At 43.7% G+C, this 27,352-nt stretch overlaps 3 protein-coding genes across 7 annotated transcripts in view; 1 reads left to right on the top strand and 2 right to left on the bottom strand.

The window, feature by feature from the left end:
• Nucleotides 1-5,960, bottom strand: cdkn2aip (CDKN2A interacting protein). 3 transcript variants are annotated; one of them, XM_010877714.4, is made up of 4 exons: nt 5,844-5,960; nt 4,316-4,565; nt 3,855-3,970; nt 1-1,964 (listed from the first exon to the last, which is right to left on the bottom strand). In XM_010877714.4, the coding sequence occupies exons 2-4, from the start codon at nt 4,561-4,563 to the stop codon at nt 1,402-1,404; spliced, it is 927 nt and encodes a 308-aa protein (XP_010876016.1). In that variant the 5' UTR covers nt 4,564-4,565; nt 5,844-5,960; the 3' UTR covers nt 1-1,401. The 3 variants fall into 3 exon arrangements, with proteins under 3 accessions (XP_010876016.1, XP_010876000.1, XP_010876008.1); XM_010877698.5 differs by lacking the exon at nt 5,844-5,960 and adding an exon at nt 5,223-5,315; XM_010877706.5 differs by lacking the exon at nt 5,844-5,960 and adding an exon at nt 5,209-5,300.
• tubgcp4 (tubulin, gamma complex associated protein 4) lies at nt 5,397-16,714 on the top strand. Its single transcript, XM_010877684.4, has 18 exons — nt 5,397-5,686; nt 5,932-6,060; nt 6,730-6,852; nt 6,944-6,997; nt 7,296-7,352; nt 7,704-7,783; nt 8,279-8,480; nt 9,206-9,371; nt 9,597-9,721; nt 9,866-9,916; nt 10,219-10,324; nt 10,672-10,779; nt 11,213-11,357; nt 14,739-14,916; nt 15,300-15,434; nt 15,749-15,865; nt 16,018-16,157; nt 16,414-16,714. The coding sequence occupies exons 1-18, from the start codon at nt 5,609-5,611 to the stop codon at nt 16,418-16,420; spliced, it is 2,001 nt and encodes a 666-aa protein (XP_010875986.2). The 5' UTR covers nt 5,397-5,608; the 3' UTR covers nt 16,421-16,714.
• Nucleotides 16,713-27,352, bottom strand: part of tp53bp1 (tumor protein p53 binding protein, 1) — a 25,779-nt gene continuing 15,139 nt past the window's right edge. For all 3 annotated transcript variants that reach the window (XM_010877728.3, XM_010877747.4, XM_010877737.4), the window contains exons 16-29: nt 26,797-26,895; nt 25,733-26,090; nt 25,542-25,601; nt 25,253-25,405; nt 24,818-25,041; nt 23,335-23,505; nt 21,105-21,481; nt 20,694-20,909; nt 20,308-20,496; nt 19,169-19,357; nt 18,320-18,414; nt 17,885-18,081; nt 17,386-17,522; nt 16,713-17,179 (exon numbers count right to left, since the gene is read on the bottom strand). In XM_010877728.3, coding sequence (XP_010876030.2) covers nt 16,989-17,179; nt 17,386-17,522; nt 17,885-18,081; nt 18,320-18,414; nt 19,169-19,357; nt 20,308-20,496; nt 20,694-20,909; nt 21,105-21,481; nt 23,335-23,505; nt 24,818-25,041; nt 25,253-25,405; nt 25,542-25,601; nt 25,733-26,090; nt 26,797-26,895 — 2,656 coding nt within the window. In that variant the 3' untranslated portion in view covers nt 16,713-16,988. The remainder of the gene's footprint in view (nt 17,180-17,385; nt 17,523-17,884; nt 18,082-18,319; nt 18,415-19,168; nt 19,358-20,307; nt 20,497-20,693; nt 20,910-21,104; nt 21,482-23,334; nt 23,506-24,817; nt 25,042-25,252; nt 25,406-25,541; nt 25,602-25,732; nt 26,091-26,796; nt 26,896-27,352) is intronic.

The following is a 27,352-nucleotide window of genomic DNA, read 5'->3' as shown; positions in this document are numbered from 1 at the left end:
TTCATTATTTAAATTATTTTTATTTACAAAAATATAGAAACAGGTACCGCTAATAGAAATGTACAGTGTTAACCATTTACACATCAATTGAACCAATTTCATGTCATTCAGCTTTTAAAGAGCAAAAAATTACAGCAGCATTCTTTTATTAATGCTCTTTGAATGTAAAGATTCAGGACATTAGTCAATATACATTATATCATACAATTCTATGTACCTGGTGATCAATGAACCCTCTCCTTTAGAATGATTAAATCAATTAATAAACCTTACAGAAACCACAAATTCTAAACAGATTTTCTTACACAAATAACAACAAATCCGTATATTGAAACAAGCCAGCAGAGCAACCAAATATTAAGTCATAATAATACTGACAATGCATTCCACTGTGTACAGAAAAAAAAAAAACTTTCCAAATAAGTATGCTATATTAGTGCTTCTTCCTTTGAAGTACTAGAGCCTGTGTTAAACGTATTATCAAAACTATACTTATATCTCACTTGTCACGTGACTAACGTCAGTAGTTAGTAAATGATTTCTGTAACTTCAGTAGCAAAACAAAGCATAAAACTGGAAATATTAAAGCGTTGATAGAAAACTATTCTAATGGTGAACAACACAGGGTTTTATTGGCATGGTATTAACGGTATCGACAAACGGTAGTCTAGTGGCCAGTTTGTTAATTGGAAAACTGATTAAATGGCTTGAAGTTCAGCCGGAGTGCTGCCACACAAACCCGCCATAGCCCAGAGCTTGGGCTATGGTGAAGTTGCCTGTAGACCCTGATGCTGGGTCAGTTAATAATTGTCCCCTCTAATGGCTATGGTTAGGAGTGGGGCAGGGGAATCTGAACAGATTTCCTGGATAAATTCACTCCAAAGGCCTATGCTACAGAAAACACAGATATAAGGGAATTATAGGTGCAAACAAATGAAGGGAACCAACATCCATCATAACTGTGTACATTTCTCCATTGTCGTAGGCAGCAGGCAGGCACAACAAATTCAAAAAGGGCCTGAACTTTTTACAATCACCACTCTGAAGGAATACAAATTAACTTTGGAACAAAAAGTGGGTTACAGGCTACTGAAGAATAATAAAATAACTAGCAAACCTTAAAAAATAATTAGCAAATCTTGGTGGCAATGATTGATTCATTAAATGAACCCAGCGGGACAGTAAGACTCACAGCAGCTCTGTTCAAACCTACACCGCCTCTGAATACCAGGACTGTGTTCATCAGAGCAATCCAAACCAAAATGTTTTGCAACAGAAAACTTAAATAAGCACTTCCCATTGAACAGTCCAGGTAATTCCTCCCTGTTTTAGTCCACTGTGGTGCCTACTGAACACAACTGTGAAAAGGCACCTGGAGGTTAGTTCGCCCATTGGGGGGTTCTACGATGGCCCTTCCCCCTCCTGCTCTGTCTGGAAGGGGTAGCTGATAGCGGGTGGGAAGCCTGGGTTCCTGGGCTGATCGTCCAGGAGCACCAGATCCTCTACATCCCTGCCATTGAATCGCCGGCGGCAGATCTTCACCATCACCTTGCGGCCCTGGAAGACCTTGAGGGCCTCCTTGGAAGCCATGGACCTGGCGGCTGCCTCGTCGCGCCCGTAGCCTGTGCCCAGGTAGACCGTCTGGCAGCGCAGCTCACACACCTGCCCCTCCTTTTGGGTGCGTGCTGCTGGCAGGTCGGGGATGTCCTTCAGGGGCACAAAGACACAGCTCAGGGTCTCCTTCAATGACTCGGTGCAGGCCCGTAGGATCTCGAAGTGATCCAGGTTAGGGCCAATGCCCCCTGCCGACACCAGCTTCCATGCGACAGCCTTGTAGAGGCGGTTGAAGAAGGGTTGATGCTTGGCTGGGGCCTGCGGGGGCGGGCCCTGCTTAAAGGGGTTTCCAGATCGTGATTCGTTAGGTCCAGCCTTGGTGGGCTTGGAGCAGGCATCGCCGTCACCCCCTGAGAAAGAGCAAGACAAAGGACACCTGAGTAGGAATTTCTCCTGGTAACACTGACTTTCCCCAGAGACAGACTTCAGCTAGACCGACAGCATTTACTTGAAGATAATTGAGCCAAAACCAACAGAAGAAACACTGCAGGGATGATTCATCGACTTAGCCCTTTAACTTTTTCATATCATGTCACTGCCTCAAATTAGGATTTTCCCCCTCTTATATTCAATCATATTAGGGATTTGTTTTTAAATTACAAATAAATTATATGACCTTCATAAATCACACACCAAGTGAATTACTGGCCTCCGCCTGTGTTCAATTGTATTGATTCATATGATTTCAGGATAAATGTATACATTTCTAAAGGTTTTAAGAAATGTTCCAAGTATAACAAAAAATTTGAACAAACCCCTAGGGGTACCTATTTTCTGTTTTGTATAACCCTCCTATAACATTTAATCCTATCTGACTGTGGTAATCTGATCAGATAACTTTTGAAAAACTTTTGCCTTAGGAAATGTGACCTGGGTATCAAGCTGATTTTGACTGATCCAAGAAACACCCAACTTTTAACACTTCCCAATGCTGGGATGGAATGGAAGCAATACAACCAAGAGCGGCAACTAGCAACAGTCATACAAACAAACATTCTTATTTAAGAAAAAACATAAAATATATGTTATAATACTATGATTTATAATAAATGATACTCCTAATGACAAAACAAATGTAATTAATTCAGTGGCACTGTCTTGGATGTACAAGCATTTCACTACATTCTAAAGCAGTGTGTGAACACCCCCATAGTAGGGCTGTTATGCTAGGGTAAATTAAAAACTAGGGATGACCCGATACCGATACCAGTATCGGGCCGATACTGGGCACATGTACTTGTACTTGCACTCATAGAAGTATGCCGATACCATGCGCCGATATGCCGATACCATGCGCCGATATGCCGATACCACTCGCCGATATGCCGATACCATGCGCCGATATGCCGATACCACATTATGAAAACATTAAGTGAAACTCAATGGTTGTGTCGCCTCTGGACGCATAAGTATATAATATAGAACTCAGATTGGTAGAGCGGGAAGACGGAGATGTCAGCAATGACAAAAGTAGAGTACATGCTCTGCTCTGCTAAATTGTCAAGAGGAGGAAAGGAAAAACAATAATCTAACACAAGCAATTTGATCAAACATCATTAGACACAACACAGATTTCAATGAGTATGCTAATGATAGCTGCGCAGAACCACAACAGCTAACACCAACACTGGAGAAGCGAAATACAATGTCCAAAACAGCCCGCGGGCAGAAAAAAATGAAAGAGCAGAGTATGAAAAGATTAATTGAATCAAGTACATTTACTTTCACAACTGGATAGCCACAATAGATTAACCTCATGTAGGTAACCTTAGAGATTCGGAGGCAGCAAGACCTCCGGTTTTCGTATTTTGCCTTCAAAATAAAAGTCTGCGGTAAAACCTTATATACATTCGGCGGCAACAATAAGACTTTAGATTTTCGTATTTTGCCTGTTGCCACTGGCCGTTTTAATAGCTTATTAGCCTGAAATAGGCCTACAAGTATTTTACTACTTGGCATAGTCATAGGAATTTAGCAATTGCTAGCGAGACTAAAGACGAACTTAACATTGACAAAGCTATTTAATTTCATGGCACAACAATGTTTGCTTTTCTTTCATTACTGAATGACATTGATACAATAACTATCAATATAGGTGAAAATAACTGACATTTTCGTCAAGTGAAAAGACAAGAGAAAACCCAATCCAGAGCATGTTTATAGGGGAGAAAACTTAGTACATCTTGGTATCGGTGCATCCCTATTAGAAACACTTTTTAATGTTGGACACTACAACATACCTGCCGTCCTCTTCCCTTTCCCCATTATTTCATCCCTTGACTTTCGAACTGGAGCATCATTGACAACCACTCCATCCCCCATTTCCTTAATCTTGTTCATGACCGGTTGAGGGTATCTGCAAAACAACATGCCAGACAGTAGAACCTTAGAACAGTAATCTCTGGTCTCCAGTCCTTTAAACTTTTTTTTTAACCTGTTTCATATTTTTTCTGATTGTTCCAACTACAGAGTATATGTTCTAGTGTGGACTTATTTAAGATCAGACGTAATGGAACCAGCACACCCAATAACAACCAATACACCTGCTGAGCCCAGAAAAAATTTATTACTTTGTACCCAAATAAGTCCACAGCCTGTCAGTACAACCTGGTTCCTTTTTGCATTCTACAACGAACATCCCCTGTGAAAGATGTGTGTGTGTTGTCTTTGGCACGGCTAAAATATATATATATATATAAACCTGCATCCCAAGAAGATGTGGTTGGCCCAGCACATGGACAGAGAGAGCAGCCTGTCAAGCCCCGGGCTGGGGAAGCCTTGCTGGATTGTGGGAAACTTCTCCATGTTTCTCAGGATAAACTCTCGCCTGGCATGCCACTGCTTATTGGTCTCCTGCACTCCTCGGAGTGACTCCACCCACTGGACCAGATGAGGGTTCTGGTCCAGGTACTCTGAAACAATATCATCTCCACTCCTCCCCTCCGCCATCACTGTAACACAGACACAAAACACATCATGTTTTAGTAGTACAGTGTTGAAAGGGAAAGACAGATAACTCACAAAGTATATACAGGATCCTCACAATGCAAATGAGCTGATATGATGAATTACAGTATATACCTAACCACACAGTCCATTATGTTTTAATAGTTTTTCTATAGAGACACGGTATCTATTAGAAAACCGTTCAAGAAAGTAAATTATTATTCGTTGTTGGTTTGTTGCAATGTCAGCTTAATGTTTATAACAGAGCTAAGAGAAAGAACCGACTTTTTTAATCGGAAGTTCATTTACTTGCTAGCTAGCTAGCTATCATTCAGTTACTTCAGTTTTTCAATTGACAATTCCATCATTTTTCACAAACCGTCTAAAATTATTATTTAGCTAGTGATCCTCTCTGGTGTATAGTGCTGTTGCTAATGCTATCTCCAATAATGACTACACACGCTAGAAAGTTCGCTAGCATAGCTAAACCAGCTAACGTTACGTTTGCAGAGTTAACGTACACTTTTAATAAACGACGCGTACCATTAACACTAACGATACTTTTATATTACCACTGGCAGTATATTTATTGCGTGACAACGGTGTAATAAATAAGTACAAAACATGTTTGATTGATAGCAAACATACAGTTCAGAACAAACCTCTGAAGCTGTCCAGCGCCGTTGCTACATCACAAGTCAAGACACTAGAATGTGAAAACAAGGTGGCTGTTGAACTACAACTCCCACAATCTTGTTACCAATAAAACGCCGTATCTGTGTTTATATATAGGTTACGTTAGGCATGTTTGCCACTTTAGATCCCATGTAGATTTTATATAGCAGTAACAGCATTCGTAAAAGTTTGAAATAATCAAAAAATGTCCCTATTCAGAAAACGAAGGAAAGACTACAATTTCCATCATTCTTCACATTCGCCATTGGAACGTAATCGAGTTGCAGCGGCAGAACCTGCTCTGTTATTATGAATGGATGACAGACTTTACAGTGCTTTATAAGTCAAAGTTACCGGTATTAAGTGAATTAAAATGATTCACGAGCTCTTGTTGGCATTAAGCGGATACCCTGGCACTATATTCACATGGAACAAACGAACAGGTTTACAGGTAAATCGCGGTACATAGCTACCGAGCTAACACTACCGACCCATTAGCTAGCTGAGTCGTGAAGTAATTATTTCACCGATTTCAACTCTGGTATGTACTATACATATTTGTATTGCGGCGTTTCAGAGTTTTCATGCTGTTGTTGGTTGGCACTCACCATCACACTAGTTTCTTTCTTTTGAATGCACACTATAGTTTTATTTATAGAGTCTGTTAAGTGTAACATAAAAATGCTTCCCATGTAGGTCTCCCAGGACCTACCCTTTCTCCATCCCAGTGAGACTGGTGTCCTGAACCGCCTCTGTAAACTGGGATCGGATTACATCCGCTTCACAGAGTTCATAGAACAACATACAGGCCATGTCCACCAGCAGGTGAGATAAGGGACTGTACAGGAATATAGGCAGGACCCTTGAAAATCAAAGACTGAAAAGCCAACTCTACAGAATCTGTTAATCTACTTTATCTTGACTTCATCTACATAAAAAAGAAAACAGCTGTTACAAACATGATGTGCCTTTAGCCACCACTAAATATCAGAGTGTGTGAGCATTTAAAAAATAAATACAACGACAATGAACAACATTTTTTATATTCGTCCTTTAACAAATACGCATGTACAGACACCCTTATTCCTTCCATTTACATGATCTGTTTGTTATTGCAAGGCTCGCTCTATACGTTTTTATTGACACATGCTACACAAATACATTTTCCGACCAACAAACATGGTTGAGCTCACAGAAACCGAACTACCAGAACTGCCAGTATGCCACAAACATCATTTCAACACCTTGCCATAATGATACGTAGACGTTTTGCTAGCGTAGGCTAACTTTTGCTGAGGTTCGTAATGTTTAACAAACTGAAACATGCATTTTTTTATTGGCCCAATTACTACTTTCTAGTTTGGAAATAAGCAAAATTCTCCTTCAATCTGTGTCTAAGAAACAGCACCCATGCAAATGTATTTCCTGTATCTCTCACGGTGACAATGAGTTGGTAAAGTGACTTGGCTAACAAATCCTTATTGTACTTTGCAGGAACACCACTCTGTTCAGCCAAGTCAGGTAGGACTCAGCGGAGTCTACCTGCGGGCTTTTTGCACAGGACTTGACTCAATGCTACAGCCTTACAGGCAGGCTCTCCTGGACCTCGAACAAGAGGTTGGGAAAATATTATACAAAATGCATTTGTAGCCCTAATCAACGTATTGCACAGTGATAACCAAATTTACCACTGTCCTTTTCATTGCAGTTTCTTGGTGACCCACATCTCTCCATATCTCATGTGAATTATATGTTGGATCAGGTAATGGCAGTTGCTCTTTGTCTAGCTTGTTTTGGAATACATTGTTTGAGATCTTTCAGTGACATTGTTCACTCCTACAGTCAGAACCACTGTATCTTTCAATGTCAACATTCACTCCTACAGTCAGAACCACTGTATCTTTCAATGTCAACATTCACTCCTACAGTCAGAACCACTGTATCTTTCAGTGTCAACATTCACTCCTACAGTCAGAACCACTTTATCTTTCAGTGTCAACATTCACTCCTACTGTCAGAACCACTGTATCTTTCAATATTATGTCACTTTTGTCTTCCAGTTTCAGTTGCTGTTTCCATCTGTTATGATGGTGGTGGAGACCATAAAGTCCCAGAAGGTACAAACATTACAATGGTGACAAAATCTTGGACTCATAATTAATTTAGGACTTATCGTATGGACAAAGCATGCACACACACACAACTAGACATAAAGTATATGCACTGTAATGCCAATATTACCTGCTGTCTCTATGGGTCAACAAACAGATGCTTGAAGTGCCCCAGTGTTGTGTTTGTTCGAACGTGTTCAGGATCACAACATTTTTTTTAAACAATCTTTCCCCAATTTATTCAAAGTTAACCATGGTGACATTACATTATCATGGCGATTGGAGCAGCTTTGAGCTCATGAGTGTGAATATATAGAAATATCCTCTGTGAAATGACATGCCGTCTGTCCTGATTAGATCCATGGCTGTCAGATTCTGGAGACCGTGTATAAGCACAGCTGTGGAGGCCTGCCCCCTGTACGCATGGCCCTAGAGAAGTAAGTCACTGCATATTTCATTGAAAAATTACTTTTTTCTAAAATAAATTTAAAATGTTCATCTAAATCTTTCCTTGAGCCAGACAACTTACCCTTAATACTTTAGGGTCATTGTGACCCCATAAAATAGTTTTTTATTTTTAGGATAGGCCAAACAAATAATTTCTAATACATATTGGACAACTACAAAAACCCATCTAATTATTATTATGCATATTTTTTATGCTCTTTCCTGGCTGCATGCAGTATAAGGATTTTCATCCTGAAACTGATGCTGTGTAATTGTTATTCCACATGATTCATGATGATCCCATGACAGATATCCCCCTACACATACCCAGTTGAATGTAAACTGATGCTGTGTAATTGTTATTCCACATGATTCATGATGATCCCATGACAGATATCCCCCTACACATACCCAGTTGAATGTAAACTGATGCGCGGGTGTTGATTATTGGGGGAACAGAACCAATCTCTCCGCTGTGTACCCAGGGTCCTCGCGGTGTGCCACGGGGTGATGTACAAGCAGCTGGCGGCCTGGATGTTGCACGGCCTGCTGCTGGACCAGAGCGAGGAGTTCTACGTGAAGCAGGGGCCCAGCGCCGGAGGGGCCGCCACCAGCCAGGAGGACGACGACGAGGACCTGGGGATTGGAGGCCTCAGTGGGAAACAGCTCAAAGAACTCCAGGACCTGGTTAGAGCTCTTCTGCACAGATTCAGGACCAGCCTTTTTATCTTCCCCAAATCTTAATGGCCTTCGAGGTCAGAGGCAAAACTGACTTTAGATAAGCCATCATCAGCCCCATTGTGTGATTAATCTGTCCAGCTTAAGGACCTACAGGGCACGTTGGGATGGCGAGAAGTTGCCCTTGGGAACAGATTCAGGATTAGTCTATTTTCCACCTAATCCTAATCTTAATAATTGTACGTCATTTGAAATACCTTTATTGTAGCAGTCTCTTGAATGTCTAGGACGTGTTCAGTTTAATCAGCCTTCCGGCTGTGGATTTTATCTGGCATGAGACTTACTAGCGGAGCAAGCCCCACCATTGCCTGAGTGAAGTGAGTCTGAAAGAATTTGACAGTTTTCATCTAAGTAATAGTTTAGTAATACAGACTTTATATCACCAAACTCAGAATCAAAAGTTCAATCGGCTTCCCAAAAAATGACAGTTGCTGCGTTAAAACATTTATTTCAATCGCTGATCTGATCGCTGTTCATATAATTGATTTATTGTGTTCATATAATAGTACTTACTATAACAATAAAAACTGTTTGATATCATGCCATGTGTACCTGCTTACATGCCAGTAGGCTGATTATGGTCGTGTTCATAATTCACAAAAAACTATTGGAGACCCCATCGTTTGGTTTCATTGCATTAACACACACAATGCTGTTTGTGTGTTCTTTTTTAGAGGCTGATAGAGGAAGAGAATATGCTTGCTCCGTCCCTGCAACAGTTCTCTCTGCGGGTTGAGATGCTGCCCTCATACATTCCTGTCCGTGTTGCTGAGAAGATCCTCTTCGTGGGGGAGTCGGTCCAGATGTTTGAGAACCATAACCACAGCCAGTTCAAAGCCTGTGAGATAGTGGCCTTCTACATTTACATTTTGCATTTGCTTATGATTCTAAAATGATTTGTTTTATTTACCCCGTTTTTCTCTGCTATCAATTTCGTGAAGTCCAATTTGTGCTTGTGGATTTGCTTATTGCAACAACTCCCAGAGGTTTTTGGAGTCTCGTAACCCGATATCTGTCCTGGAAGCACGTCACGGATGATGTCTCCCTCGTCCTGTTTCTGTCCAGGCTCCATACTGAAGCACCAGGAGGACATGTTTGCAGCTGAGTTGCACCGTCTCAAACAGCAGCCCCTCTTCAGCCTAGTGGACTTTGAGAACCTTATAGACGGCATCCGCAGCACTGTGGCAGAGGTGAGCTTTGCCCTTCAATATATCTGGGACATTTCAGATGCATTCTGTTTGTAATGTCGTCTGCAATGTCCCATTATTTGCTAGACGAAGAGGTCATTTTCTACATAGATATTTAGATGAATTAATGTATCCATCTGTTTGCAGCACCTTTGGACATTAATGGTGGAGGAATCAGATCTCCTTGGGCAACTTAAGGTTTGTATTTGAACAATCTAGCTGTGACAATTTAGAGTTGATTTACGACCGCAGAATATGCCTATTTGTTAGTGCATTCGTTTGGGATCGACTACATTGCGGTCAGAATGCGCAGAATCACTGATCTATGAGCAGCATAGTTTATGCATTTTTTGTACAAATCCGGTTTGGCAGAGTGTGGTGCTTAAACTGGAATGGTGATAAAGTTTGTTTAGTAACTACTCATTATGTGAAGACGGATGGTGTGCCTCATCTTGCTAAAACTGACCCTTTCAAATGTGCTGATTCTCTTTTTACTGTAGATCATAAAGGACTTCTACCTGTTGGGTCGTGGCGAGCTGTACCAGGTGTTCATTGACCACGCCCAACACATGCTGAAGACCCCACCCACAGCTGTCACTGAACATGGTACATTCATATATCCATTATCAATACAATCAAACAGAGACCCCCTAAGCTTGGTGCATAGAAGGTAGAATTCACTAAAACAAAGGGTTGATTTGAGTGGTTAGTCAACCGCAAACCATTAACCTGAGTACTCTAGTTTAAACGTTGTCCTTCCTTTCCTTGAAATTTTCTAATCTAAACATTGGCTAGGTAAAAATAGAGGTTCCTAGTAAAAACATTTCACGACCCTTTATTTTCTGATCGTTATTTTAAGGAAGGAAGGATGCAGTTTTGAGGAAAACAAACTGTGCCCATGTCCTTGAACACTGACTTTTCTCTCCCATGACTTCTGTCCACCTGCTCCATAGATGTAAACGTGGCCTTTCAGCAGGCTGCCCACAAGGTGTTGTTGGACGACGACAGCCTCCTGCCTCTCCTGCACCTCACCATCGACTACCAGGGGAAGGAGAGCAAAGGTTGGTTCCTCAGAGATGCCAGTAGGAGTCAAATGGGTTTTACTGTATTTCTAACCAATACTGCATGAGGTTCTCTGTCAACTCCAGACTCACCGTTCACATTGCAGAATACAGCATACATTTTTTTATCACATCAGGATATTATTGTAACGGTAGATACATACACTAAGGTAGAATCCCTGCCAAGTCTTGTGTAACGTTTGTGGTGATGTTTTTTGGTGATGAATGCTTACGCATTCCACTGCATTGCACCAGTTTACATACACTTCCGGTAATAGTTGGGACTCCTTCGGAAGACGACTGCACTATTCAGGGTGATACCTTCAACGTCTTCCACGCCGTCTTGGTGAACATCGCCCGGGTGTGGAGACATCGCGTGGCCCATCTTACGATCGGCTGAAATAACTTCCGTGTGAATGATTTTTGTTCTCAGACGCCACAGGGACCAGGGAGGGGGCCACTCCTCCACAGGAGACATCCCCCAGGGAGGTGCCCCCGACGGGCTGGGCTGCTCTGGGCTTAGCCTACAAGGTCCAGTGGCCCCTCCACATTCTGTTCACCCCCGCCGTTCTGGAGAAGTGAGTATTTGACAGCAGGCCACAGATAGCAGCTCGTTTCCTATAGCAGTGGTGTTACAGTTTCTGTGCTTCCTTTAAACTGACAGACAATGTAACACTGTGTTGTTAAGTGTTACAGTGGGCTGGGGTTGTATGTAACTTTTGGCCAGCATGAGCAGAGTGTGAGCAACTTATATTGTCTACACTGTGTGTGTGTGTTTCATACCATACAGTGGTATGAAAAAGTTTAGGCACCCTTCTGAGGCTGCATAATAAAAATTATGTCGTCACAGAAAATTATCACAGTGGCATGCCATTCATTTTCGAATAAAGGCTGAGTACTGGGGTATTTTCTGGACAAAGAGTTTTAGTGTAGCAATATTAAGTTGTATGAAATTAAATCAGATGTGCAAGAATTTGGACACCCTTGTCATTTTGTTGATTTTAATACTTGTAACTACTTAGCACTGATTAATTGGAACACACAATTGGTTTGGTGAGCTCATTAAGCCTTGAACTTCATAGACAAGTGCATCCAATCATGACAAAAGGTTTAAGGTGGCAAACTGCAAGTTCTCTTTGACTCTCCTCTGAAGCGTGGCAACATGGGGGCCTCAAAACAACTCTCAAATGACCTGAAAACAAAGATTATTCAACATTATGGTATAGGGGAAGGCTACAAAAAGCTATTGCAGAGATTTAAGCTGTCCGTGTCCACTGTGAGGAACATAGTGAGGAAATGGAAGACCACAGGCACAGTTCTTTTTAAGGCCAGAAGTGGCAGGCCAAGTAAAATATTGGAGAGGCAAAGGCGAAGGATGGTGAGAGCGGTCAAAAACAGCCCACAGACCACCTCCAAAGACCTACAACATCATCTTGCTGCAGATGGTGTCACTGTGCATCGTTCAACAATTCAGTGCACTTTGTACAAGGAGAAGCTGTACAGGAGAGTGATGCGGAAGAAGCCTTTTCTGCAAACACACCACAAACAGTCGCTTGAGGTATGCAAACGCACATTTGGACAAGACAGCTTCATTTTGTAATAAGGTGCTGTGGACTGATGAAACATAGATTGAGTTATTTGGTCATAACAAGTGGCATGGCGGCAAAAGAACACAGCGTTCCAAGAAAAACACTTGCTACCCACAGTAAAACTTGGTGGAGGTTCCATCATGCTGTGGGGCTGGGTAGCCAGTGCCGGTACTGGGAATCTTGTTAAAGTTGAGGGTCACATGGATTACATTCAATATCAACAGATTCTTAAGAATAATGTTGAAGAATCAGTCACAAAGTTGAAGTTACGCCAGGGCTGGATATTTCAACAAGACAACGACCCAAAACACTGCTCACAATCTACCCGGGCATTTATGCAGAGGAACAAGTACAATGTTCTGGAATGGCCATCCCAGTCCCCAGACCTGAATATCATTGAGAATCTGTGGGATGATTTGAAGCGGGCTGTCCATGCTCGGCAACCATCAAACCTAACCGAACTGCAGATGTTTTGTAAGGAGGAATGGTCCAAAATCCAGACACTCATTAGAGGCTATAGGAAGCATCTAGAGGCTGTTATTTTTGCAAAAGGAGGCTCTACTAAATATTGATGTGATTTTTCAGTTGGGATGCCCAAATGTATGCATCTGTCTAATTTCATTTTGATGCATATTGCACATTTTCTGTTCATCCAATAAACCTAATTTCACTACTGAAATATTACTGTGTCCATCAGTTATTTGATAGATCAAAATGAAATTGCTGATCCAAACACCCAATTATTTATAAATGAAAATCATGGAAATTGTCAGGGGTGCCCAAACTTTTTCATACGACTGTATATATGCGTATATGTATGTGTGTTTTTTATTTTTTATGTCAGTCTTGTCAGAAACTGTTGGGGATCAGTCACACTTGTAAAATTGTACGCCTGTCTTGGATCATAATCAATCAATCAATCAATCAAAATTTATTTATAAAGCGCTTTTTACAACAGCAGTTGTCACAAAGTGCTTTACAGAGACACCCGGCCTTAAACCCCAAGGAGCAAACAACAGTAGTGTTGAATTTCAGTGGCTAGGAAAAACTCCCTAAGAAGGTCGAATTTTAGGAAGAAACCTAGAGAGGACCCAGGCTCAGAGGGGTGACCAGTCCTCTTCTGGCTGTGCCGGGTGAGATATTAAGAGTCCAATTGGAATAATAAATAAATTTCTCTTGGCTAAATCCAGAGTATATTTGATTTTAGACTAGGTCAGAAGTATGACCAGGTGGACAAGGACAGGAACAGCAACGGTCCCCCCAAACCAGGTAATCCGCAGGTGTGGACCAGGACCTCATCTCCTTCTAAAATTTAAAATTGGAGGAAACTGAGAAAAGTTAGTAGTACATCCCTCATGTCCCCCAGCACAATAATATAGCAGCGTAACACCTTGGAAACTGAGACGGGGGGGTCCGGTGACACTGTGGCCCTACCCGGGGGAGGCCCCGGACAGGGCCCAACAGGCAGGAAATCAATCCAACCACATTGCCAGGCATCAACCAAAGGGACACCCACCAACCGCAACCCCCCTGAATGAGGGCCGAGTATTGCTAGTAGCGTACAGCCCAACTGCACAAGTGCGCAATAGAGAATCAACAACAAGCCAGTGACTCTTCCCCCGAAGGGCATTGGAGGGAGGGCATCCCAGTGGCGACGAGAGCCCACCTGGCAAGACAGCAAGGGTGGACAGTATCAAGCCTACTGGTCACCTTCACGCCCCCGGGCCAGGCTACACCTAATTATAAACCGTGCTGTAGAGATGAGTTTTTAGTAGACACTTGAAAGTTTGCACTGAGTTTGCATTTCTAACCTTAATTGGCAGATCATTCCACAGGAGTGGAGCTCTACGAGAAAAGGCCCTGCCGCCAATTGTTTGTTTAGAAATTCTAGGTACAATTAAAAGGCCTGCGTCTTGCGATCTAAGGTTACGTGTAGGTATATATGGCTGGATCATTTCAGCAAGGTAAGTAGGAGCAAGTCCATGTATTGATTTATAGGTTAAGAGTAAAACCTTAAAATCAGCCCTAACCCTAACAGGCAGCCAGTGTAAGGATGCCAGGACAGGAGTAATGTGTTCAAATTTTTTTGTTCTAGTTAGGATTCTAGCAGCTGTGTGCAGCACTAATTGAAGTTTATTTATTAATTTGTCTGGATAACCAGAGATAAGAGCATTGCAGTAATCTAATCTAGAAGTAACGAAAGCATGGATTAATTTTTCTGCATCAGTTTTTGATAGGAAGTTTCTAATTTTTGCGATGTTTCGAAGATGAAAATAAGCAACTCTTGAGACATATTTCATAACAGCGTTCCTTGAACGTTGAGACTTGGGAGAGCTCCTTAAGGCTTCAATTGCATTTTTCGTCCACCAGGTATAATGTGATATTCCGGTACCTTGTGAGTGTTCGGCGAGTGCAGTCTGAGCTGCAACACTGCTGGGCTCTTCAGATGCAGAGGAAACACCTGAAATCCAACCAGACAGACGCGGTCAAATGGAGGCTACGCAACCACATGGCCTTCCTGGTCGACAACCTGCAGTACTACTTACAAGTGACTATATCTAAAAAAATTGTGTGTGTGTGTGAAAGTGACCCCTAGCTAATGTAGTAGAGACATGAACACATACTGTATATTAAACTAGTTTCTAGTAGGTTTTAAGAGCTTTATATACTTATTCTACCATCCCATCAGGGATAAGATAGCAGAAAAACATTCCTTTCTTAGAGATAAAACTACCAAGCAAATGTTTTATTGCTTTTGTCTGATTCATTAACAGACCTAGCCTGGTCCTCTCATTGGTTCATGCTATAAACTCTAAGGTTATCTGGTGTGAATGTGTTAGCAAGCAATATGCATAGAATCAATCTATGAATGAAGTTGTTGGTTCAGCACATCCGACTGTCAGTCCTGTTGTTCTCCTCCCTGGTTCACAGGTGGATGTGTTGGAGTCTCAGTTTTCTCAGCTGCTGCAGCAGATCAACTCCACCAGAGACTTTGAGAGCATCCGGCTGGCCCACGACCACTTCCTCAGCAATCTGCTGGCACAGTCCTTCATCCTGCTCAAGCCGGTTAGCCTCTCGATTCGTTAGACTGTGACGTGAATACAATGCAGTAGCACCTTAGCGGCCACTTCAGGTTCAGTTTTATTGCAGCCACGCGATGATGAATACGGTATCATCTTGATTAGGGTCCTTGAGAAGGTAAACGCTTAACTGAGTGAAGAGTGCAAAGTGACTATAATGAAAGACAAATCTTAAACAGGGCCTCACACTTGTCAGTCAACAACAACACTGATATCAAGTTAGGCTATTACCTGTAGTAACCACTTTCCTGTTTCCTGTTCATTTTTAGCTCTCACCAAATGCCTTGTCTTCCGCTGCAGGTGTTTCACTGTCTGAATGAGATCCTGGAGCTATGTCACAACTTCTGCTCGTTGGTCAGCCAGAATGTGGCTCCACTGGACGAAAGAGGAACAGCCCAACTCGACATCTTGGTCAAGGTGAGGCTCTCCACCGGTCGGTACTGGTAGCTTCCCATCATGGAACCCATATTAGTAAACTAGCTATTATCTCTGTTAATATAGTAATATCTGTTTCAGTCTTTGGCGCTAGCTGAATCACTAAAAGCGACGTACACCTTCTGTAATTTTAGGGTTTCAGTCGTCAGTCCTTCCTGCTGTTCAAGATCCTGTCGAGCGTCCGAAATCATCAGATCAACTCTGACCTGGCTCAGCTGCTGCTAAGGTTGGACTACAACAAATACTACACCCAGTCAGGAGGCACGCTGGGCAGGTAGGGAGTGGGATCCGACTGCAGCACATCCTGTACAGGGCTCTGGGGCCCCCTGGGATACATTCAATGAAATGTGGGCATTAATTGTTTGGCTCCAAAACCACACAAAAACCATGGGGGCAAATTGTTTTCAAGATCAATAAAAATAATCATACCTTTATTACATTGAGACATGATCTCTATAGAAATAATTTGGAACAGATATTAAAAGTTCACCCTCATTACTGACCCCTGACCCTTTTGCCTTCATTTGCAGTTTATAAATGGAGAAATTGGCTAGATGACTTCATCAGGTCTAAGGACTTGAAGATCTGTATGTACACAAGCCAAATGTTGCATAGCTCCATGCTGTCCTGAGTTCTTTTAATAACTCCATTGTTCCCATGAAAATTCCTTATTGTCCTGTGCTTGTAGAGATTCACATGCCTGGTCCCAGATCTGTGGCCGGGTTGTATGACTTCTAACAGGCTTTTGTTCCCCCAGTATTGTGTATTGTAAATACTGTATCATTAATATGTCCCCTTTCATTAAAAAAACAGGCAAAACATTACCATGAACTATTTGTCACAGTTTATTATTTCATAAAAACAGACAGGTTAAAACTATATACAGTAGCCGAGACATGCAATGAAACTGACACAGTACAGGTAAAATGGTTCACGTGTCTCTAGTGGGAGTAGGTACAAGTTTCTTCTAAACACTAAAAGGCTCAAAATGTAACCCCTCCTAATTGTTTGAGTACAGATTGTGTTTGAAACTGATCCTAGATCTGAAGTTAAGGGCATCTTCTACCTACAACTAACCTTAGTGTGACTAGGGGCAGGGCTCAAATTAGGATGAGGATGAGTAGTCATGACGATATTCCGGGTTGCCATGGTACTCCAGGCACTGCCCACAGATCAGACTGTGGATTAGCCACTCGGGTGACACCATGGGTACTTCCTGTGATGTCACACTCTTCAGGACCAAAGGGGGACAGCTGCGGTCTGTGACCACCACGTCGAACTTGCCCTTAGGTATGTCTGGAAACCAATGAAAGAAGATGCATTATGAAAGCAGAATTCAGAACAACTGTTTCTCTACACTCCACTAAAATGTCACAGTGTGGTTTTATTGAAGTACTGGGAATCAGGAGTGGCCACAAGCAAACACATAATTGTTCTGACAGTTTAAATCACAATGCTAGAGGCCAGAGAGCATCTACTGTCTTATATTTTCTTGTGCATACCGGAGCTGTCCTTGTCTGCTTGGTGCAGTCTCACAGAGGCAGCCCCGCCCATCGTCAGCAGCTGAGACCACAGCTCGGCTGACTCCTCAAACACCAACAGGACCCGCAGAGCCTTGAACGGGCTGCAGCGGGGATGCCTGATCAAGATACAATTAACGAAATCACGCGTTGAGTTTTCTGGTGCCCAGACCTGCTGAGGTATCAACCAAATGGGTGCCATGCAGAAAGGTAGAGAAATCCAACAGCTGTGACACTCTGTTTCCCAGACCTGCCATTTACCAGATCAAAAGCAGACTGCAACATCTTCCATACGTTGAACCCTTGACCTCAAGCCATGACCCTGACCCATTTCATCTTCAAATATGCAGCTTGTATTTTCTTCAAGCATTTGATTTTAGAACTGGAAACAATAAATACGTCTACATTTGTATCTCTTGAGACTGCATACTTTAGCTTCCTAGAATGACATTTCGGGGGCATGTGATAGGAGTGTCCTCACCATTCCACGATGCGTTCGTTGGGCCCCACTCCGGCTGGTAGCAGGTAGTTCCTGTAGTTGAGCAGCTTGCCGTCCTTACAACAGTCTCTGACCCAGATGTGAGACACACACGGTACCCCGCTGGCCACACACAGGAGGTACTTCCTGGTTCGACAGTGCTGGTCAGCAATCAGCAAGCTCTGATAGGCAGCCTTGCACTGCAGACAGAGTCACAGGACGGAACTCTTCAGGATGGGCAATATGACGTGGAAATGTTATAAAACGAAAAGGTAAGCATTACATGTTAGTGAAGCGATTTAGGAATGGCCAAAATGGGACTTGAAAGGGGATCCTTTGGTTTGACTGTAGAGGTATACTCATAGAAACAGAGTTGCATTGCAGTTGAAATGACAGGATTTGTCCCTTCTAGTATTTATGTATCTTTGGTGTGCATACCTGTTCCTCGTTGAAGTCTTGGAGTACGAAGCCTCCTCCAGCCTCCAGCTGAGTTTCAGTATAGCGTTTGTTATAGGGGGCAGTCTGCACATACTCTATTGGAGGGAAAATAGAAAAGGAAACTTCACAAATCGTGGTACAAACACACAAGGACATAACTTCCATAATTTAACTGTCACCTTAGGATTTGGTCCATTAGGCGTACTGCCCAATTTTCTTTATTAGAGTGAACATTTTTCAAATAACGTGAATTCAAAAATCAATGTTGTTCTTCACTCAAATAACATGTGAATTAACTATTCATTTGATGGCTCCACTGTGTAGGATTACTTAAGGGCTCAGTACTTAAGGGCTCAGTCAATCCTAATATTGGCAGTTGGGTTCTTTAGCAACTAAACTGATACGTGCAACTACAGGGCAAAACCGAGCTGGCTTGGATTGTTGACATTTGAATCATGTAACTCCAAATGTTTTTTATTTTATTTTTTAAACCTGTTGTCTCAAAGGCATTGTTACAGTCTTGGCTAGCTGGATATGGAATTTTAACCATCACAATAACATAACAGCTTAAATAAGCTACCTACGACTGACTGCTCAGTTCATAGCTTCATATGTCATTGTTTCTAGTTTCTGATGTTTCAGACAGATAACAACACAAGAAGCTTCTTACTCCACCTTTTGCCTCAGATTTTTCCACTTTTTTTCCTGACATTGTCAGCCAACTGGGTTTAATGCAGAGAGCCGGGCTGACAGGCAGACGTACAGTGTGGTGTAGTTTCCCTATACAGCTTCAACCAATCAGATCTCCATAAGACGTAAGGTTTAAAGCTTGGTCCATAGATTCCTTACCCTCCTCGCCATCGCTGACCGGCTGGTTGGTCTGACGGTCGGTCTCAGACGATACAGTCAACATGAAGGCAAAGCCCATGAAGAGCGACGGACTCTGGGGAAGCGGGCCGTGGGTCTCCACCAGATCACTGTGGTCCCTGGGGAGATCGGTGCCACTGCCTGAGGTGTTACACACACCCACCCGCTGACCTGCAGCGAGAGAGCGGTATGAAGAGGGGGGGGGGCAGGGAGGAGTGGCAGAGGCACATACAGACACAGTCAGATGTACACAGAGGGAGTGAAGGGAGACGACAGGAACTGTAATAAACAAAGAAGTTGCAGGTTGAAAGACCATGGAAGAACAAGAACACCACAGGTGCAGTGAAAGGGTACGGCCCCCTCAAACAACTTACGAAGAAGGTTTGAGGAAACAGTACCCATTAAATTGACAGCGTCATTAAACACTGTCTGCAGTCACTCAAACCCATTGTTTGATCACGGTGTGGTTTAAAGGGGTGTGGTTTAAACTATGATCAGGGTGTGGTTTAAAGGGGTGAAACCATAACCCGTGGATGATGTAACAAACCCATTTACATGTGGACCAACACCAGAAGAACAGGTCTATCAATAGTCATTCATTTACATACCAACTCAGTGTAAGGAGACGACGGTGTCTGTGGCACACTGGGCCATCGACATTCTCTTTCTGGGGTCTTGATACAAACTCTTGGCTTTTAGACAGTTATATAGACACTATAGAAAGGAGTACTAACAAAATCCTTTAAGTAAAATAATACAAAATCCCATCACGTTTCCTATAAAATGTGATACATTCGTCTTTTCTATAAAAAAACCTAGGAGTTCATATTAACATTCAGAACAGTTTCACAATTATATAATGTATAAAAACAGGTCAATATTGGCTAAAACCAGTTCAATTCATAAATAGTGTATAAAAAACATACATTTGCACTAGTCTAAGATTTCTGCATTCCAACGACACAAATTATGTCAAAATTGTAGAAATACAGTTCTAGAAAAAAAAAAGGGGGGGTTTGGGCTGACATTTTGGTTGAACCTAAATGCCAGGGGTTAGCCTTGAAAAGTTTGGCTTGGACCCAGAAGACAGGGTCAGCTTCAGGGGGACCAGGTCTCCGTACCGGTTCTGGGTCTTCCACCCCCCCTGCGACCTCTCTTAGCTGGTGTCCTCTCCATGTCTTCCGCAGAGCTGATCAGCTTCCTTTTTCCAGAGGGGCCAGGAGTCCGAGGGCTGTCTGAGCTGCGATTTGGGGTTCCCTGAGCCCCAGCTGTGTTCCCTCTGCGCTTCCTCTTCCCCTCCACCAGGTTATCTGGGAACAACAGCACCACATGCAGTTTAATCCAGTCCACTTCATTCGATGACAATGACACTCACACTTAACCCCACTTTACCCCAAACAGCCACTTTGGATTGCCGTAACCAAGTAGTTACTGGGAACAACAAACTGTCTTCTTCCCCAGCAGAACACTGACTGACATTTCTTTTGAACCTGTTTGGGTGTCTTACCCAGGCTGATGTCGGAGGCCTTGGCCAGGGGTGTGGAGGGCTCGTAGGGAGCCAGCCCATACTGTTCTCTCAACCGGTTGCCCTGCTCCATGGTCAGGATGACTGAGCTGCGGCTGTACCACTTCCTCCCTGCGTCCGTAGCGGCTGGAGCCTGGCCCTCCTTCTCCACGCTGTAGAACAACTCCCCAGCCTCTGTCTTGTGGCCCTTCACTAGACCTGGGGAGGAAAAGAAAAATCAAACCCAACTGGCAACACATTTGTGGGTGAATGTAGAAAACCAATACACTCAATTGCCAAAACAACCTAGTGCCGGTTTGGTGTTAACACTTCACAAGGGCTCCATTACAGTTAGAGCACGATGTGGCACTGTGGCAGAGCCCAGGCTAAAGTCTGGGAAGACCATCGACTGACCTGTGCTGAAGTACTCATCCTCCAGCAGTGCCGTGACCTCAGTTCCCACAGGGATGGGGTCGCACAGCAGGACGTCCTTGCCGGAGACCTCGCACTCATAGCTGTCGTCAAAAAGCAGCCGGAAACGGCCCTCGCCCAGGTCCCTGGTGATGCTGCCCGAGTAGAAGTAGCCGTTGCTGGACCACTTGGCCACCACGCGGAGGCCCACGAAGCTGCTGCCGGGTGGGCTGCCTTCCCCTGGGGAGGTGGTGTGGAGAGATGTGGAGGAGTGGCTTGGGAGCATGTCTGGGATGCGCGGGGTAGGGCACAGGCGGGTGTATGGTTCGTCCTCAGAGGAGGACAGATGTTGGCCACGTGTCGCGGCCGTGCCTCCCCCCCTGATAAAAGGTTAACAGGGCAGAGAGCAACATCAAATGTTTTGAACAATCATACAAACACGCACACTGTTTAGAAACAGGATGAACAGACCATAACAATTAGTCATCCAGTGGACTAGACATGAGTCATACTGCATATGCACTTCTGCTGACTGAGCTTGATCGTTGGCGTTTCGTGTCCTTAGTAAACCCCCGTGTTAGATTGGGCTAGTTGTGCTTCATTGAAATTATTAGTGAAGATGGAAACAGGAGATTGTTAGTAGGGATTGAGTGTAATTCGGGAGAGAGGCAAAATTGGTCTGGAACAAACATCTGCTTTCCAGGAACAGGAAGGAGGCTCCCTCTTCTAAACCTATGAATACTAACTTAACTATGACCTCATCTAAACCTATGAATACTAACTTAACTATGACCTCATCTAAACCTATGAATACTAACTTAACTATGACCTCATCTAAACCTATGAATACTAACTTAACTATGTCCTCATCTAAACCTATGAATACTAACTTAACTATGTCCTCATCTAAACCTATGAATACTAACTTAACTATGTCCTCATCTAAACCTATGAATACTAACTTAACTATGACCTCATCTAAACCTATGAATACTAACTTAACTATGACCTCATCTAAACCTATGAATACTAACTTAACTATGTCCTCATCTAAACCTATGAATACTAACTTAACTATGTCCTCATCTAAACCTATGAATACTAACTTAACTATGACCTCATCTAAACCTATGAATACTAACTTAACTATGTCCTCATCTAAACCTATGAATACTAACTTAACTATATCCTCTTCTCAACCTGGGAATATTAACTTTTCACTACGTCCTCTTCTAAACCTAGAAGCACTTTTCTCTATTTCCTTTTATTAAGCTAGGAATACTACTAGGTTCCATTGACCCAGGTTTATTAGACAAAAGCAATGTTGCAAATGTGGAATAAAGGCTTGACAGGTTTGAGATTTATTTTGTTCAAGTTTCTTGCAAGAGATGATATTATAGGCACATTGGAACTATTAGAAAACACCAAACATGAGTCAATTTCCTTGCAGCCATTCTGGATTTTGAGGCCTGAGAGGTCTACCTGAGACATGAATCAGACTGGTGGGCAAGGCGTTTATGCTTTCCTCCCTGCTACTGTGCGGCTTGGCTCAATGGATAATGGAATCCCATCAGACCCTTATTTCTGATTAACAATCTACTCCTGTGTGGTGTTGCGCACCAGTTGAATCATATGGCGGACCAGAACTGCCAAAATAAAAAAAATTAAGTAACGTCTCAAATACATTTATACATGAATAAAATGTAATGTTAAATCTATTAATCCATTCATACATACCTAATGTATACATAAATATTAGTGACACATTGGTAAAATGTGACATGAATTAGTAGTTTCCTAGTTATTTGTTTCATTTTATTTATTTGCCTATTTTTTTTATTTCCTTGTATCATTTATTAATTTTTTTTATATTAATTTATTTCTATAATTATCTTTTTCTGTATTTATTTCTGAATTTCCAACTCCTTAAGCTAATGAAGTGGTCTCATGTGGGTCAGTTGGCAGAACATTACAAAACCAGGGTTCTGAGTATGATTGCAAAAAAAATACAATAAAAAAAAGTAAGAACTCACTATTGTGATTCACTCTGGATGACTGAGGGTCTGCAAAATGATTTATGTAAAAAATTAAATAAAAAAGGTATATATAAAGTCTCCTGTGTGTTGGTCACTAAGCTTTTCTGGAACTGACAGTGTAGTAAAGGCCTTCAGCAGACAGTAACAGTAACAGCCGTCTCACTGCAGCTCCAGCGGCGTCCCCAGACGGGGCTCACCTGGACAGGGGCGAGCGGGACGGAGGCCTGCCCCTCCTGGCCCTTCCGCGGGGTGTGAGAAGGCTGAAGGCCCGCGACCCCTGGGCTCCTTGACCTCTTTTTTCCATGAACTCTGACCCCACCACTTGACCTCTGTGACCCCTCTGTTGCTGCCCACCTCCCCTTCTGGGGCTGCGGACAGAGAGGAGAGGGACAGGAGAGGAGAAGGCTGCCCAGTAATGCTGAATCAGTGTAAGGATTTCCTTGGAAGGAAAGTTCTGCCATGAGAGAGACAGTCTGCACAGAAGACAGGGGGTAGCTTGTCCTTGGTTGCGTGGGGCTGATCCATGTGAGGGAACAGTTGTAGAAAGGCCCATGACGTACAATAAGGGGATCTTGGAATAACGTACTGGGTGTTAGATTGGAGGGTTGTGGCTGTGGTAGTGGACATGGTCAACATCTGTAGTCTACTGTACATACATGCCGACACACTAGTGACAGTGCAATATTACTAAACTACTGTAAGCGTTTCTATGGTTACGGGGGTACTTAGCAATTAAGTTTTCAATCCGGTGTCAGGTGTTATGTTTCTTTAGACATACAGAACACTTGGTTCCTTGACTCTCTGATGACTTGTGTCGTTTTAAAGGAAAATGAGCGTGTTAAGATAACAGAGATTCAGACATAAGAAATAGGAACAAGAAATGGTGTTAGAGAAGGGATAGTGAGACGACTGACTCATTACAAGGCCATCACAATGGGGCAGCGTTCAGGTGTCAATCACAATATATGAAATGTATACTCTTCAAACGCTACAGCTCCTTCTCGAACGACAAGCATAGGAGTTACAAAAGAAATGTACCCCTAGAGATGTTGCTGACCTGTCAAACAGTATGCTAGTGTCATAAAAAATCATCACCCCATACGCAGGGAACAGGAGCTGGAAAGGAACAGGAGGAAGGACAACGACATTTAGTCTTCAAAGTAGAAAAGAGTGAACTACCCAGACAACTAAGTGAAGTATACTGCACAATGTTTTGAATTTGCTCATTCTTTTATTTTTTTTTACCAGATAGCCTTCCTGTTGCAATATCCCTTCTTCCACTCTCATCAAGCACCTGCCCTCTCTGTGAACCCAGTTTGTTGACCAGATAGTAGCTACACCAGAGCCAATAGCTAACTAGCAAGGGAAATCAGGAAATATGTACACGGATTGCTGCTCCCGGTTTCGTGACTGCTTCTCACTGAACAACCAATTGAGCCTCTGAGTACAATAGTTCAACTCCAATGTATTCTACAGTTTGCAGGACAGCAACACCTGGCATCCAGTGAATTATTTTATCCAATTCTGCATTAGGACGCACCTAGCATAACATTTTGTCCAGGCACTCCTGTTTTCTTAAAGACTGGTGTCCAGTGACCACAACCAAGGTGTCTGAAGTGTACGAGGAACGTGGCGCTAGACATGTTTCCATGACAAACCGACGCTGCCTCATAAAAGTACCTGGCAGATTTGGAGCCTCGGCTGGGCGGCATTATGAAGTTGGGGCCGGGCTGGGCGAAGGCTGTGACCGTGCTGTTGCCCCCGGAGCTGTGCTGCAGGCTGGACGCCTTGGAGGAGAGAGAGCTGACGTCGCCTAGGTCACCGGAGGTCATGGAGCTGCCAGTGCGACACGGAGAGATGTCACTGTCCAACACCCGGCAGTCCACCACAGGCTCTTCCGACTCCTGAGAGAGATCAAATCAAACTTATTTCATAAAGCACCCAGTGGTCACAAACATCTCACACAAACACCCCGATTAAAACCCCAGAAACCAACCTGATGCGGGAGCGCAGAGTGTGAACGTATAAAATCTGCACACAGACACACACCGACAGGGAAGCAAAATGAACGCACCACTAGCGAAAGTAAGGGTCTCTAAGTAACACGTTCCCCACCTCAGTGACCTTGCGATCCACCTCTCTCCCGTCCTCGTAATAAACGTCTGTGATGATGCGCGTGACCGTTGTCCGCACTTCCTGGATGGTCCGCACGTGTCTGTGGTGGGCGGGGACAGCAGCACGCCTAGAGGGTGGGGTCTCTGGTGCGCCCTGTCACACAGAAGCGGGCAAAGTTAACATGTGACCCTCAGAAAGTCTTGTTTGCCTACACTAACCAAAGGCAACCAATAGGGGCAATGGTTTATTTGTAAGAAAGACAGAAGGCGTAGTAAGTAAACGCCCTTACCCTGGCTGCTGGAGATCTGGGGCCAGCACCATCAAAACTGGTCTGCTGAGACCCCCCTCTCTGGAGGCCGAGAAAGAGAGAGACGCGTCAGAGAAAGAAACATGCGAGAAAGACGAGACAAGAATGGTGCGAGAGGCCAAGAGAAACGATTTCCTTGAGATGGGATCTGTTTAGCAAAATGTTGGGTGTACCTTGCTGGGTGAACCGGGAGAAATAATATTCTCAAAGCTTGTCCGCTGAGACACAGCCCTCTGTCGGAAGGAAGAGGCTTTGGTGCCAGAGGTTGGTTCTGGGGCCCCACGGAGCTCGCTCTCCCCAGCTGCTGCCACTGTCTGCGGGGTAGACGCGGCAGGACGACCCAGGGTGGTCGGTTCAGACGAAGGCCCTTTTTCTCGAAGCCCCGCGGGCAACGGACTCGTCATCCGCTGACGAGGGTTGGAGGGCGGCTCAGACTGACTGTTAGGGAGGCTGCTGCCTCCCAGAGGGGGAGAGGAGAGGGGTTCTTTCGGGAAGCTTCTCTGTTGTAACGGCGAGCTGAACAGTTCGTCTCTGTGAAAGAAGAGGGAGGATCACCGGCTGTTCTGCCATCATGAGAGCACAAAGCCGCAGTGCATCACCCAGACTCCCTACACTATGAAGTGTGTCGATGCCTGATCAAACACATCAGGCTGCGCTCGTTTAACGGCCGCAGACAGACCGGTTAAAACTAGCCCAGTGGTGTTGACACCTTGAAAAAGACCTTGGAGTAACGTTGACAGGATAAAACCAGACTCACTGCAGGGGCATGAATGGTACCCAAAATAGCTGCAAAGTAGGTCTGTCTCTCCATCTTTTCAAGGACCCATTTCCAGGACTCTAGAGATATCGCCACATCAGGGGGAGGGCTATATTTATGTGTCAAGGTCAAATGGACAAAGACACCTTCAGACTGGAGCAAAACACTGATGTCCCTTGTTAATGTCCCTTTTGCAAACATTGTTCCTCTCATGCAGCTAGGTTCATTGTGGCCAGCAGGAGGAACTATTACACTGGAAATCAACAGGCACCGCCTCAGGTTGACACCAGATGTTCAGAGGCAAACATGAACGTTTTTGATCATCAACACTGATTTAAGGTATGTAGACTGCGGCCCAAAAGTTAACTAACAGACACACATTTTAGTGCATTGTTTCAGAACAGCACGTAGTGCTGCGCAATAATGAACGCGCTGTAATGAACACGACCTAGGTCATCAGGCCATGCACCGGAGGTTTACCTGACAGGGCTTCCAGGGCTGCCGGGCTGGGCCACCACGTCCTCCGCCCCCTGTTTGTGGGCCTCCCTCACCCTGCTGAACACGGAGCTAGCCAGGGAACTGGGGAGGGAAGGGAACAAGGGCACCGGTCAGGCAGCAAGCCGAGACGCATTAAACAGACAACAGTATTGTTCGGTTCCTTTAGAAGGAAAACAGTGTGTTTATACTTCAACCGAAACTGCTGACAGGGTGCAACGATACGCCTAACCCACGGTTCGGTAAGGCACAAGAATGTATCGTCATCAGTTACTGGAGATAGTTTCTCAGTAAATTTGACTAAAGAATCAACACTAATCCAAGAAAAAGATATAATGCCTGATTAGAGCACATCTAAAATAAAGGGCAATATGTAATACCTGTTTTCTGAAATAGGTAGGAGGGACATACCACCCTAGAAGGTGCTGAAAGCCTCTATTTTCAACCACGTACATATCAGCGAATATACACAGACTCAGCTGCACTTCTCCAGCCCCAGTGGTCAAATAATAAGGCCTTGCTTGAAGGCACTGGAGAGACC

This window comes from Esox lucius, chromosome 2, assembly GCF_011004845.1.
Source record: "Esox lucius isolate fEsoLuc1 chromosome 2, fEsoLuc1.pri, whole genome shotgun sequence".
In the NCBI taxonomy this organism is placed as follows: domain Eukaryota; kingdom Metazoa; phylum Chordata; class Actinopteri; order Esociformes; family Esocidae; genus Esox; species Esox lucius.
The sequence above is the reverse complement of the archived record's forward strand: the minus strand, read 5'-3'. Positions and strand labels throughout refer to the sequence as shown.

Coding starts and splice junctions, on each gene's coding strand:
- cdkn2aip (XM_010877714.4), bottom strand. CDS start 4,563: ATGGCGGAGGGGAGGAGTGGAGATGATATTGTTTCAGAGTACCTGGAC. Junction 3,971..4,315: donor CACATCTTCTTGGGATGCAG/GTTTATATATAT, acceptor GTTGTTTTGCAG/ATACCCTCAACCGGTCATGA. Junction 1,965..3,854: donor GAAAGGGAAGAGGACGGCAG/GTATGTTGTAGT, acceptor GCTCTTTCTCAG/GGGGTGACGGCGATGCCTGC.
- tubgcp4 (XM_010877684.4), top strand. CDS start 5,609: ATGATTCACGAGCTCTTGTTGGCATTAAGCGGATACCCTGGCACTATA. Junction 6,998..7,295: donor TGAATTATATGTTGGATCAG/GTAATGGCAGTT, acceptor TTTGTCTTCCAG/TTTCAGTTGCTGTTTCCATC. Junction 9,722..9,865: donor TCCGCAGCACTGTGGCAGAG/GTGAGCTTTGCC, acceptor ATCTGTTTGCAG/CACCTTTGGACATTAATGGT.